This window comes from Salvelinus fontinalis, chromosome 19 (assembly GCF_029448725.1).
Source record: "Salvelinus fontinalis isolate EN_2023a chromosome 19, ASM2944872v1, whole genome shotgun sequence".
Taxonomy (NCBI): Eukaryota; Metazoa; Chordata; class Actinopteri; order Salmoniformes; family Salmonidae; genus Salvelinus; species Salvelinus fontinalis.
The window spans coordinates 31,935,237-31,949,997 of record NC_074683.1 but is presented as its reverse complement, the minus strand read 5'-3'; the positions used below and the strand labels follow the sequence as shown (position 1 = coordinate 31,949,997).

Genomic DNA, 14,761 nt, shown 5'->3' with positions numbered 1-14,761 from the left:
CGTAAACACAACTCCCACAGATCTAAAGGTCTGATGTCATTCAATAAGGTGCAAACTTTCCTTCATATACAGGTCAGTGTTACATAGTCAGCAGCATACCACACTGGAAACATTGCTCTGTTTAAGGTGCCGTCTTTCATATGGGACATTAAACAGGTGTCCTGACTCAGTGGTCACTAAAGAGCCCATGGCACTTATCAGTAGGGGCATTAACCATGGTGTCCTGGCTAAATTCCCAATTGGGCCCTCATACCGTCATGGCCACCTAATCATCCCCAGCTTCCAATTGGCTCATTCATCCCTCCTTTCCCCTGTAACTAGGTCGTTGCTGTGAATGAGAATGTGTTCTCAGTCAACTTACCTGGTAAAATAAGGCTTTAAAAATAGGCTACTCATCACAGGTTGGTGGCACCTTAATTGTGGAGGATGGGCTTGTGGTAATGGCTGGTGTGGAATTGTATCACAAATGGCAAACCCATGGTTTCCATGTGTTTGATGCCATTCCATTTGCTCCATTCCAGACATTACTTTGAGCCATCCTCCCTTCAAGAGCCTCCACTGCTACTCATAGTTAGGGTTAATGCCAGCGGTGTGAGGTAGGCAACCTAGTCTTGTTCCCGTGCCCTGCCTTCATGCCACTAAAAGCCTGGCAAACATGGCTATAGTCAACCAATTGTAATCACCGAGGATGAGCTCCAACACTTCATGAAGACCATTTCATAGAGTGCGGTCCTTGAACTGAGAGACCAGCGCACAGACAGACACCTGGGTAGTTTTCCATCAGAATATATCAGAGAGCTGAGCGAGCAATAAGCATGTCTCTCTGCCTGCAAACTGGGTCAAAGGCAGCGCATGTATGGGCCTCTACTGCTCCTACGGCATATAATGTATATGTGTGAGTGGTGGGGGAGGGTTTCCATTGTAGGGAGGTAGTAGGGGGGATGAGAAAGAAGCCCTGGAGCGAGTGTAGTCGTACTGTGTTGTTGGCAGCTGGAATCTGGGCTCTTACTAAGTGGGAAGGCTGGGCTGAGCCACTGAGGTGCAGCGTAACTGGCCTTTCAGTCAACCATATGGCTGTGACCTCTGCTTGCCCTTATCAACAGAGACAGGGAGGCAGGCAGACACTAACTCATACAGACAGTAGAATGCAGACAGAAACGGGAATTTAAGGAGAAAAATACACAGAGTACAAAACATTACGGACACCCCCCACTTTTTCCCTTAGAACAGCCTCAATTCGTTGGGGCATGGAGTCTACAAGGTGTCTAAAACATTCCACAGGGATGCTGGCCTGCTGGCCCATGTTGACTCCAATGCTTCCCACAGTTGTGTCAAGTTGGCTGGATGTCCTTTGGGTGGTGGACCATTCTTGATACATGCGGGAAACTGTTGAGTGTGAAAAACCCAGCATTGTTGCAGTTCTTCACACAAACCGGTGCACCTGGCACCTACTACCATACCCTGTTCAAAGGCACTTAAATATTTTGTCTTGCCCAGTCACCCTCTGAATGGCATATATACACAACCCATGTGTCAATTGTCTCAAGGCTTAAAAAGTATTCTTTAACCTGTCTCCTCCCCTTCATCTATACTGATTGAAGTGGATTTAACAAGTGACATCAATAAGGGACCATAGTTTTCACCTGGATTCACCTGGTCAGTCTGTCATGGAAAGAGCAGGTGTCCTTAATGTTTCGTTCTTAACTCAGTTTATATTGTATTTACATTATTTATGTGTTACCTTTATCTATAAACGTTACCTTTATCTATAAACGTTACCTTTATCTATAAACGTTACCTTTATCTATAAACGTTACCTTTATCTATAAATGTTACCGCAAATGTTTTCTGAAGTATCAGTAATGTGAATGTGAATCTTGCTCTCTTTTCTAGAATGAGATTTGATGTGGCACCATAAATGAGGACGATAAAAGGAAGATTTTGAGTCTTTTCCTTAAGGAAAAAGCCAGCCATTCTGGCTACCATTGCAGAGAGTAGGGTGGGGTGGGAAACTTGTGGGCACTGGACATGGGTGAGCAACAACATTTAGTTACAACTAGAGTCACGACATTTAGCTAAACTCTATGAAATTAGGAATATGTAAGAAGGAATAATTTGAATCTTTTCCTCAAAAAAGCAAAAGCCAACCATTCTGGCTACCATGATAGGTGGTGGGGACCCTGTGGGCACTAGTCAGGGATGACTAACGTTTAGTCACGACTTGGCACTTGTGGGTCTTTGCCGGGTCATTTGTCCCCTGAAGGGTAGTGGTTGTTTGGTGTGGGTGGCTATATAGTGGTGGAGGCGGGTTGTATAATTTTGTCAACAGGAAATCAGAGATGCAACAATAATGAGACATGCTCCATATAGTTCTGTGCCAAAGTTCCATTCTCCAGTAACCATATGAAGGATTATCTCTAACCACCCAGACATAGTAAGGCAATGACTGATTCTGATACACATTTCCTGTTTGCTCTCCAAAACACAATAAACTCAGGAACGCATCTTCCTGAACCTGTTGACTGTGCGAAAGGTGGTGTGTGCTGAGAAAGAGAAATAGAGGCAACAGTAAGCATATCTGTTCATACTGCACACAGAGATGAATGCATAAGGACATAGGGGCATTTCAGATTGATGATAAGAAACGAACCTGTTTGTTACAAATTCATATATCTACAAGTCTAGGTAATTCACCTGTAGTGTATCTGTAGGCCACTGAACATTTACCAAAGCAATTTACAAACCCGTCTCTGACTTTACTTCAGATTGTTTCCCCCCCTATTCTAGCCACAGGGGGGCAGCAGAGGGAGCACTCTACCGAGCGTTGGCGCTGACAATCGGCGATGACTCTTCTCAAATTCTGCATCTGAGTGTAGGAGAGCGAGAGGCTTGAACTTCCTGTGCAATCTCAGTTCACCCGTTTTACATATACGGGAAGATTTTCGGAGCTGCAAAGTGAGAGAGGAGTGTTTGGTAATTTAAAGAGAAATCCCCCCGTGCATAAACTGTAAATGCGGATTGTTTACATCAATCGGTCGAGTCGGAGAAGCCATTCCTTCTTTCCCTCCTTCCTTCGCACACTGTGGCGTTTTCCCTCCTTCCATCGCACACTGTGGCGGTGGCGCGACTCCCCCTCACCGCAGATAGTGTCAGTGGAGCTGGCCATGGGGCCGTGATACAGCCCGGGCCCTGACTGAGGTTCTGCGTTGCATCAGAAAAGGAACAATTATTGATGCACGATTCACTTCACTGACTACTGCATCAACCAAGAGTGACTACAAGAGGAAAAATAGAAGATTTTGAACTGCAATATTATTTCAAGATAATTGCATGATCTGATATTCGAGGGAGTGTGTTGATGTGCTGACCAAATTGATCGAGATTATTATGGCTGTTCTAAAACTCATCGAACAGGTAGCTATGCCAATATGACAAATAATTAATATTTCCTTAACGTTATATGTAGATAGTTTATAAGCTTTTCTCATTATGCATTGCGATAGTGGCTACTTTGTTGATACAAAGATATGCCCAAGTAGGTCCCGGGAAAGCGGAATGTTTTTGTAAACGTTACATAATTGAGAAATTATTTTTCATGCGTCGCTGGCAAGTGAGAGGAAATAGTTTTTCTGATGCCCAGAGGAACAGCTGCGGTCCGCTACGCGAGCGAGGAGGTGTGTCGGGCATCTCGTGCTGTGAATGAAATTGGGTGGTGTGTGTTAGCTCATGTTGTAGATGCATTTGCAGTATTTCAATAGTTCTTTGTTCTCTTCACCGGACAACGAATTCGGGGAGACTTTTTGATGACTCTTCTGTAAGCTGTACCCCAGTTGAGTCACCGCCACGTGCCACCTGAATTCAGCTGTGAATTCCTTTATCGTCTCCATGAATTATAGTGTTGCTGTCGGCACCTGTTATGATCTGTCAAGTTGTTACTAGTGCATCCCTCGGTTTCGTCAAAAGAATGTGTTCTGCATTTTGGGCTTGCCTAGTCAAGTTCCCCATTTCTCTCTTCCTAGATTGTTGTCAGCGAGAAGAGTATAGGATGTTGAGCACAGTGACTTGTGTCACCAACTTCAAACTTCACCATCAGAGCATGGTAGTATGTTACTATCTTTTTGTTGCTGTTACCGCAGATATATCTGAGATGTTTTTCTTCACTGTATAGGGGGCTGTTTTTGTTGTAGAGGTGCTGAGTAACAGGGTCAAGCGGACAATAATAACAACAGCTACAGTACAGGGGTCATCTGAGTCTTCACTCAGTCACCAGTCTTGTTGGGCTTGGAGTTTTTCCTGAACGCATGACCTGACCAGTCCCTAAAACCCGACCCTGGCAACAGTGACTATTGTCTGGTTTCAATGATGGACTCTTTTGGCAACTTTGAAAATAAATTGTTCAGGGGTGGGTCCTCTTTAGAAAGACAACTCTCCCAACGAATCACGCGGCAGACATGCCAGAACGTCGCCATTCAAAAGCAACGTTTGCAGGCAAAATCTTTGCAGTGGTTTTAGTGAAGGTAGTCGATGCAAGCTAGCCACTTGTGAAATGCATTCATTAAAAATAACCTCCATGATCTCCATCTTGCTAGCTACAATTTTTTTTTTTTTAAGCAGATGCCAAAATAATCCACCAGACCATAGTCACAGTTGCCTATAGGGTCGGGCTTTCGAGACTATGACCTGACAAGATGGGCTATAACAAGGGGCCAGGTGAGGAAAAACTCCAGGCCACATAGGGATAAAGAGGCTCAGCATTATCTGTGAGACCGAATGCTAATGGTGCTGCTATTTGACCTTCCTCTGTCCCTTATCCAAGGCCTTTATCTATAGATCAGCCCAGTCTGAACTGTGTAGAGCAGCAGTTACAAGCAGTTGCAGGAAGTGATCCAAGGGCCTATCTCGCCTGTACATCTGATTTCAGCCTATGTCAGGCACGCACCACTGTATGTGCTCTCAAACCAGCATCAGTTATGCTCAGTGGGTTGTTTGAGTTAGTACAGGTTGTAACGGATGTGTATTTTTGCAGAGAGATTATACAAGTGTATGGCTCTGTGTGTCTACTGGCCAGTGAGTGACTCTGGCTGGGCCACTCAAGGACATTCAGAGAACTATCCCGAAGTCCCTCCTGCATTGTCTTGGCTATGAGCTTAGGGTCATTGTCCTGTTGGAAGGCGAACCTTCGCCCCAGTCTGAGGTCCTGAGTCACCTCCCTGACCAAGGCCCTTCTCCCCCGATTACTCAGTTTGGCCGGGCGGACAGCTCTAAGAAGAGTCTTGGTGGTTCCAAACTTCTTCTATTTAAGAATGATGGAGGCCTCTGTGTTCTTGGGGACCTTCAATGCTGCATACATTTTTTGGTACCCTTCCCCAGATCTGTGCCTAGACACAATCATGTCTTAGAGTTCTACAGACAATTCCTTCAACCGCATGGCTTGGTTTTTGCTCTGACATGCACTGTCAACTGTGGGGCCTTATATAGACAGGTGTGTGCCTTTTCAAATCATGTCCAATCAATTGAATTTACCACAGGTGGACTCCAGTCAAGTTGTAGAAACATCTCAAAGATGATCAATGGAAACAGGATGCACCTGACCTAAATTCCGTGTCTCATAGCAAAGGTTCTGAATAGTTATGTAAATAAGCTATTTCAGTTTTTTATTTTTAATACATTTGTAAAAACTTCAAAAAACCTGTTTTCGCTTTGTCATTATGGGGTATTGTGTGTAGATTGCTGGGGATACAAAAAAAAGTAGAATAAGGCTGTAACGTAACAAAATGTAGAAAAAGTAAAGTGGTCTGAATACTTTCCTAAGGCACTATACAAGAGCAATTAGGGTTTAGTGCCTTGCTCAAGAGCACATCGACAGCTTGTTCACCTAGTCGGCTCAGGGATTCAAACCAGCATCCTTTCGCTTACTGGCCTAACCGCTAGGCTACCTGCTGCCCTAATCCCTCCTCTGTGTTCCAGAGAAGGGGAGAGACAGGAAGTTAGATCTTGACATCCCCCTCCCCTTTTCTTCATTTTTCTTTTAACTGGATCCCCATGGGATTGTTCGTCTGGAAGTATGCGTGTGTGTGCGTTGGTGTGTGGGTTTGTTCAGAAGGGGGGTTGAAGGGTGCTCATGACATGATGTGTTGTCTTTTCAGTTTTTTAAATTAAAATGTTTCTTTTGAACGCTGCTGACCTTCCCGTGTCAAGATAGCAATATGTCCTTAACAGGTGACACACACACGACCTGTGCATTTACTGACGCTCACACGCATACAGTTGAAGTCGGAAGTTTACATACACTTAGGTTGGAGTCATTAAAACTAGTTTTTTAACCACTCCACACATTTCTTGTTAACAAACTATAGTTTTGGCAAGTCGGTTAGGACATCTACTTTGTGCATGACACAAGTCATTTTTCCAACAATTGTTTACAGACATTATTTCACTGGGTCAGAGGTTTATATACACCTAAGGTGACTGTGCCTTTAAACAGCTTGCAAAATGATGTCATGGCTTTAGAAGCTTCTGATAGGCTAATTGACATAATTTGAGTCAATTGGAGGTGTACCTGTGGATGTATTTCAAGGCCTACCTTCAAACTCAGTGCCTCTTTGCTTGAAATCATGGGAACATCAAAATAAATCAGCCAAGACCTCAGAAAAAAATTGTAGACCTCCACAAGTCTGGTTCATCCTTGGGAGCAATTTCCAATCGCCTGGAGGTACCACGATCATCTGTACAAACAATAGTACGCAAGTATAAACACCATGGGACCACGCAGCCGTCATACCGCTCAGGAAGGAGTGTCACGCCCTGACCTTAGAGAGCCTTTTTATGTCTATTTGGTTTGGTTAAGGTGTGATTTGGGGTGGGCATTCTATGTTTTCTGATTTTGTGTTTCTATGTTTTGGTTCTCAATGTATGTATGGTTCTCAATCAGGGACAGCTGTCTATCGTTGTCTCTGATTGGGAACCATACTTAGGTATCCCTTTTCCCTCCTTTCGTTGTGGGTAGTTGTCTTTGTTTGTGGCACTATAGTCCTTAAGCTTCACGGTCGTTTTTGTATTGTTTATTGTTTTTGTTGGCGTCATTCTTAATAAAAGGAATATGTACGCTGACCACGCTGCACCTTGGTCTCCTCCTTACAACGGGCGTGACAAGGAGACGCGTTCTGTCTCCTAGAGATGAACGTTCTTTGGTGCGAAAAGTGCAAATCAATCCCAGAACAACAGCAAATGACCTTGTGAAGATGCTGGAGGGAACAGGTACAAAAGTATCTATATCCACAGGAAAACAAGTCCTATATCGACATAACCTGAAAGGTCGCTCAGCAAGGAAGAAGCCACTGCTCCAAAACCGCCATAAAAAAGCCAGACCGGTTTGCAACTGCACATGGGGACAAAGATCGTACTTTTTGGAGAAATGTCCTCTGGTCTGATGAAACAAAACTAGAACTGTTTGGCCATAATGACCATCGTTATGTTTGGAGGTAAAAGGGGGAGGCTTGCAAGCCGAAGAACACCATCCCAACCGTGAAGCACGGGGGTGGCAGCATCATGTTGTGGGGGTGCTTTGCTGCAGGAGGGAATATTATATGTATATATTGAAGCAACATCTCAAGACCAGTCAGGAAGTTCAAGCTTGGTTGCAAATGGGTCTTCCAAATGAAAAATGACCCCAAGCATACTTCCAAAGTTGTGGCAAAATGGCTTAAGGACAACAAAGTCAAGGTATTGGAGTGGCCATCACAAAGCCCTGACCTCAATCCCATAGAAAATTTGTGGGCAGAACTGAAAAAGCGTGTGTGAGCAAGGAGGCCTTCAAACCTGACTCAGTTACACCAGCTCTGTCAGGAGGAATGGGCCAAAATTCACCCAACTTATTCTGGGAAGCTTGTGGAAGGCTACCTGAAACGTTTGACCCAAGTTCAACAATTTAAAGGCAATTCTACCTAATCTAATTGAGTGTTAGTAAACTTCTGACCCACTGGGAATGTGATGCAAGAAATAAAAGCTGAAATAAATCATTCTCTCTACTATTATTCTGACATTTCACATTCTTAAAATAACGTTTTGATCCTAACTGACCTAGGAATTTTTACTAGGATTAAATGTCAGGAATTGTGAAAAACTGAGTTGAAATGTATTTACCTAAGCTGTATGTAAACTTCCGACTTCAACTGTACCTATTTTCTCTCTCACCGCCAACAGTAAGGGAAGGAGAAAAACACAGTCATGCGCCCTATGGTTTTATTTCTGCATTGAATTTATAGTGGGACATCATCGGCATCAGCAGCTTCTCATTTTGGAGCTGTGCTGTGGGGGCGGAGATTCACATCTGCTCTGTACCCTCTGGCACCAATAGCAATGCAGCTATTATATTCAACATCCTTATGGAAGGAAAATCACAGCCCAAGAAATGTGTGTGTGTGACATGATTGCATGTGTGTTGTTTGCAGTTCAAAGAATGAAAACAGAGTTTTTATCAGATACAGGAAGTTTGTGTAGGATGAGGGCAAAACAGAGAGACATCCGTTTGTTTTGTCAAATGCCGGCGACCCCTCTTGGTTCCATTGGGACCTTTTTAGACAGGACTAGTTCATTTAAGATGCTGACCCTAATGATGTTCTAAATGTAGACAAGGAGGCTGCCACTCTCCTATTGGACAAGGGGGTCGTTTTGACAACATTCATTGGCCATTGGAGTCAGGGCGAGGGAGGAGCATGAGGGTAATGTGCTGTGCCTGTGCTGTGGCAACAATGGGCTCAGTGTTAGACATTTTTGTTTTGCCTGGAGGGGTGGTATGGCGAGGGGTGTGGTGAGGGGTGTTGTAGTGTGGTGTGGGGAGGGTTGGTGTGGTGAGGTGTGGGGTGGTGTGGTGATGTGTGGTGGGGTGGTGTGGTGAGGTGAGGGGTGGTGTGGTGACGGGTGGTGTGGTGAGGTGTGGGGTGGGGTGGTGACGGGTGGTGGGGTGTTGTGGTGTGGGGTGGTGACGGGTGGTGGGGTGTTGTGGTGCAGTGTGGGGTGGTGAGGGGTGGTGTGGTGACGGGTGGTGGGGTGTTGTGGTGCAGTGTGGGGTGGTGAGGGGTGGTGTGGTGACGGGTGGGGTGTTGTGGTGACGGGTGGTGAGGTGTTGTGTGGTGAAGAGTGGTGTGGTGAGGGGTGTTGTGGTGTAGTGTGGTGAGGGGTGGTGGGGTGTTGTGGTGCAGTGTGGGGTGGTGAGGGGTGGTGTGGTGACGGGTGGGGTGTTGTGGTGAGGGGTGGTGACGGGTGGGGAGGTGTTGTGTGGTGAAGAGTGGTGTGGTGAGGGGTGTTGTGGTGTAGTGTGGTGAGGGGTGGTGACGGGTGGTGTGGTGAGGTGTTGTGTGGTGAAGAGTGGTGAGGGGTGGTAGGGTGAGGGGTGGTGTGGTATGGTATGGTGAGGGGTGGTGTGGTATGGGGTGGGGTGGTAAAGAGTGGTGAGGGGTGGTGTGGTGTGGTATGGTGAGGGGTGGTGTGGTGTGGTATGGGGTGGGGTGGTAAGGAGTGTTGTGTGGTGAGGTGTAGTGTGGTGAGGGTTTTATTAGTCGTATGGTTTTATTAGTCGTATGTACAGAATACACATGGTATACACCATCCAATGAAATGTTTACTTACAGGTTCCTTCTGAACAATGCAACAACAATAAGAAATAATAAAATATATCAATATGAATATAAAGTAAATGGCTCAGTAGAATAGAATAAACATTTTAGCATCAGTATAATACAGGAAGGGACCGAAAATCCGAGCAGGTGGTCAGTCCAGTTCAAGTGGCTTTTAGATAGAAACTGTCTCTGATCCTGTTGTATCAGACCTTATGCTCCGATACCGTCTGCTGATGCTAAGGGAGAGAACAGCTCGTGGCAAACGGAGGGAAAACATTCTGGATCAATCTATGTGGAGGAGAGCCCTGTTCCCATAAATCACTACTCCTTCAGGAGTGACCACTGTGGCTGTTTAGATCTTCATGGGAAAACTGGGACTGTAGTTAAGCTGTAGTTAGGCTGTAGTTAAGCTGTAGTTAAGCTGTAGTTAGGCTGTAGTTAAGCTGTAGTTAGGCTGTAGTTAAGCTTTAGTTAGACTGTAGTTAGGCTGTAGTTAAGCTTTAGTTAGACTGTAGTTAGGCTGTAGTTAAGTTGTAGTTAGGCTGTAGGGCCTGCACACCTCTGGCTCTCCACCCGCTGTTTCAGCAAGGCCTACACATTTTGTGTGCAGGTTCTTGCAGATTGTAGGATTAGTCAGAGTCTGTGTGTGGCCCACAAGCAGAACTGAAAATGTTGTCTGAGCTAGGTTTCCTCTCTGTGTGTGAACTCTGAGAAGGTGACAGAATGTAACAGGAAGTGAAGCGGTAAGGTGGGGGGGGGACAGGAAGTTCAGATGAAGCAACATGTTCTGGCCTAACTCTGTGGTGCATAGGGATGAGTCAGTCAGGGCTTTGACTCAATTGCCTTCCTCTCTGTCATTGAATTTTATGTTGTATGTAACTGACAGGTTGTCGAAACAATTTTCCTGTCAGTCATCATCACATGGTGATAGTCAGGGGCCACTGCTTGGCAGCACCCAGAAACAGCATCCATATGGGACCAGTCTGTGGTTTTGACATTGTTGGGATACAGCTTTTGTCAGATTTGACTTTTCGTAGCAGGTTAGGAGAATTTACGCAGCAGATAAAGAGAATTAGATTAAGGTTAGGAAAGCGTTAGGGTTAGCTAGAAATGCCAAAATTTTTAACTTTTGACATTAATTTGACAAAAGCTGTATCTCTTCTAACCATGACCCCAGTCTGTTTCGCTCTCAGAACCATGTCTCCCCTTGTCTGTCACAAAGACTTGAGGCTAGGTAGGTCCTTTTAAAATACTTTTACAAGGCGCCCTTCTTTCTTCCCTTCTGTGAGGTGATTGCTATCACCAATCAAAAACTGGAAGGGGGGAAGGATCGATTTTAGAAGTATTGGAACATGGACATGACCAGACTCATTATAGTCGGCCTGTCTACCCTCATGTCATATCCAGTCAGTCAGTCCAGTGTGTTTCTCAGAAAGCTGACTGACCCTGCTGATCTAAGGCCTAGTACTGGCCCAGTACTTTATTTTCTATGGTAGAGTAGGTCAGGGCGTGACTAGAGGGGTTAGTCTAGTTTATACACTGCTCAAAAAAATGAAGGGAACACTTAAACAACACAATGTAACTCCAAGTCAATCACACTTCTGTGAAATCAAACTGTCCACTTAGGAAGCAACACTGATTGACAATAAATTTCACATGCTGTTGTGCAAATGGAATAGACAAAAGGTGGAAATTATGGGCAATTAGCAAGACACCCCCAATAAAGGAATGGTTCTGCAGGTGGTGACCACAGACCACTTCTCAGTTCCTATGCTTCCTGGCTGATGTTTTGGTCACTTTTGAATGCTGGCGGTGCTTTCACTCTAGTGGTAGCATGAGACGGAGTCTACAACCCACACAAGTGGCTCAGGTAGTGCAGTTCATCCAGGATGGCACATCAAAGCGAGCTGTGGCAAAAAGATTTGCTGTGTCTGTCAGCGTAGTGTCCAGAGCATGGAGGCGCTACCAGGAGACAGGCCAGTACATCAGGAGACGTGGAGGAGGCCGTAGGAGGGCAACAACCAAGCAGCAGGACCGCTACCTCCGCCTTTGTGCAAGGAGGAGCACTACCAGAGCCCTGCAAAATGACCTCCAGCAGGCCACAAATGTGCATGTGTTAGCATATGGTCTCACAAGGTGTCTGAGGATCTCATCTCGGTACCTAATGGCAGTCAGGCTACCTCTGGCGAGCACATGGAGGGCTGTGCGGCCCCACAAAGAAATGCCACCCCACACCATGACTGACCCACCGCCAAACCGGTCATGCTGGAGGATGTTGCAGGCAGCAGAACGTTCTCCACGGCGTCTCCAGACTCTGTCACGTCTGTCACATGTGCTCATGTGCTCAGTGTGAACCTGCTTTCATCAGTGAAGAGCACAGGGCGCCAGTGGCGAATTTGCCAATCTTGGTGTTCTCTGGCAAATGCCAAACGTCCTGCATGGTGTTGGGCTGTAAGCACAACCCCCACCTGTGGACGTCGGGCCCTCATACCACCCTCATGGAGTCTGTTTCTGACCGTTTGAGCAGACACATGCACATTTGTGGCCTGCTGGAGGTCCTTTTGCAGGGCTCTGGTAGTGCTCCTCCTTGCACAAAGGCGGAGGTAGCGGTCCTGCTGCTGGGTTGTTTCCCTCCTACGGCCTCCTCCACGTCTCCTGATGTACTGGCCTGTCTCCTGGTGGCGCCTCCATGCTCTGGACACTACGCTGACAGACACAGCAAACTGTTTTGCCACAGCTCGCATTGATGTGCCATCCTGGATGAACTGCACTACCTGAGCCACTTGTGTGGGTTGTAGACTCCGTCTGATGCTACCACTAGAGTGAAAGCACCGCCAGCATTCAAAAGTGACCAAAACATCAGCCAGGAAGCATAGGAACTGAGAAGTGGTCTGTGGTCACCACCTGCAGAACCATTCCTTTATTGGGGGTGTCTTGCTAATTGCCTATAATTTCCACCTTTTGTCTATTCCATTTGCACAACAGCATGTGAAATGTATTGTCAATCAGTGTTGCTTCCTAAGTGGACAGTTTGATTTCACAGAAGTGTGATTGACTTCGAGTTATATTGTGTTGTTTAAGTGTTCCCTTTATTTTTTTGAGCAGTGTATTTTATATGTGGGGTTCTAGGTTGTTTTTTCTATGTTGGTGTGTTGGTATGATTCCCAGTTAGAGGCAGCTGGCTAACATTGTCTCTAATTGGGGATCATACTTAAGTAGCATTTTTTCCACCTGTGGGTTATGGGATATTGTTTATGTTTTGAGTAAGTGTATGTAGCACCTCTGTTGTCACGGTTTGTTGTTTCGTTTGTTTGTTTATTGTTTGTTTTGCTAAGTTTCACTATTAAATATTATGTGGAACTCAACATACGCTGCGCCTTGGTCCGTCTATACAAACGAAGGTGACATTCACTCACTACACTAGACTAAGATGAATGTTTATATGCTGCTGTGCTGTTCCCTTGTAGAGCTGGAGGACTTTATTTCCTTCTGTGTAAATAACCTCATACAGTTGTTTTATTAAACCCACAACAGTCTTAACTACAGCACTAGGCCTTTACCACATGTAGGCCCACAGTGAGTCTCACTCACAGTCACTCCTCCAGCTTTTTTGAACAGAGTGAAGGGTCACACAGCTGCTCATGCTGGCAATGCTCTAATTCCATGTGAAGGACCTCTCCCCTCTTTCCTCCTTTTTCCTTGTTCACACACACAGCTGATAAATCTGATACCTTGAGATTTATTTCAGGGTGACTGGACACGTATTGAAGATAGGCTTGATCAGTATTTAGGGAGACTTGCATTAGCCCTGCTCGTGTTTGAGACATATATCCACTTGTGCTGACGTTTCAATGTCATCTGAGAGCAATGAAGGTTTCCTTTATTGTTCTATTATGTAGGATTAGTGAACAACCTTGGATCTATAGAGGAGGATTAGTGAACGACCTTGGATCTATAGAGGAGGATTAGGGAACGACCTTGGATCTATAGAGGAGGATTAGTGAACGACCTTGGATCTATAGAGGAGGATTAGTGAACGACCTTGGATCTATAGAGGAGGATTAAGGAACGACCTTGGATCTGTAGAGGAGGATTAGGGAACGACCTTGGATCTGTAGAGGAGGATTAGGGAACGACCTTGGATCTATAGAGGATGATTAGGGAACGACCTTGGATCTATAGAGGAGGATTAGGGAACGACCTTGTTTCTATAGAGGAGGATTAGGGAACGACCTTGGATATTTAGAGAAGGATTTGGGAACGACCTTGGATCTATAGAGGAGGATTAGGGAACGACCTTGGATTTATATAGGAGGATTAGGGAACGACCTTGGATCTATAGAGGAGGATTAGGGAACGACCTTGGATCTATAGAGGAGGATTAGGGAACGACCTTGGATCTATAGAGGAGGATTAGGGAACGACCTTGGATCTATAGAGGAGGATTAGGGAACGACCTTGGATCTATAGAGGAGGATTAGGGAACGACCTTGGATCTATAGAGGAGGATTAGGGAACGACCTTGGATATTTAGAGAAGGATTTGGGAACGACCTTGGATCTATAGAGGAGGATTAGGGAACGACCTTGGATTTATAGAGGAGGATTAGGGAACGACCTTGGATCTATAAAGGAGGATTAGGGAACGACCTTGGATCTATAGAGGAGGATTAGGGAACGACCTTGGATATATAGAGAAGGATTAGTGAATGACCTTGGATCTATAGAGGAGGATTAGGGAACGACCTTGGATATATAAAGGAGGATTACAGAATGACCTTGGATCTATAGAGGAGGATTAGAGAACGACCTTGGATCTATAGAGGAGGATTAGGGAACGACCTTGGATTTATAGAGGAGGATTAGGGAACAGCATTTGATCTGTAGAGGAGGATTAGGGAACTTCCTTGGATCTATAGAGAAGGATTAGGGAACAGCATTTGATCTGTAGCTGAGGATTAGGGAACGACCTTGGATCTATAGAGGAGGATTAGGGTACGACCTTGGATCTATAGAGGAGGATTAGGGAACGACCTTGGATCTATAGAGGAGGATTAGGGAACGACCTTGAATCGATAGAGGAGGATTAGGGAACGACCTTGGATCTATAGAGGAGGATTAGGGAACGACCTTGGCTATATAGAG

At 45.4% G+C, this 14,761-nt stretch overlaps 1 protein-coding gene across 3 annotated transcripts in view; it reads left to right on the top strand.

Annotated features, from left to right (window-relative positions):
* Positions 1 to 2,823: 2,823 nt before the first annotated feature.
* The window catches only part of LOC129816618 (serine/threonine-protein phosphatase 6 regulatory ankyrin repeat subunit B-like), a 61,702-nt gene continuing 49,764 nt past the window's right edge, over positions 2,824 to 14,761 (top strand). Inside the window, exon 1 of one of the 3 annotated variants that reach the window (XM_055871326.1) lies at positions 2,824 to 3,414. In XM_055871326.1, the coding sequence (XP_055727301.1) occupies positions 3,388 to 3,414 (27 nt within the window). In that variant the 5' untranslated portion in view covers positions 2,824 to 3,387. Of the gene's footprint in view, positions 3,415 to 3,440; positions 4,100 to 14,761 lie in introns of those variants that run through there. The other 2 variants (XM_055871325.1, XM_055871327.1) reach the window with 2 other exon arrangements.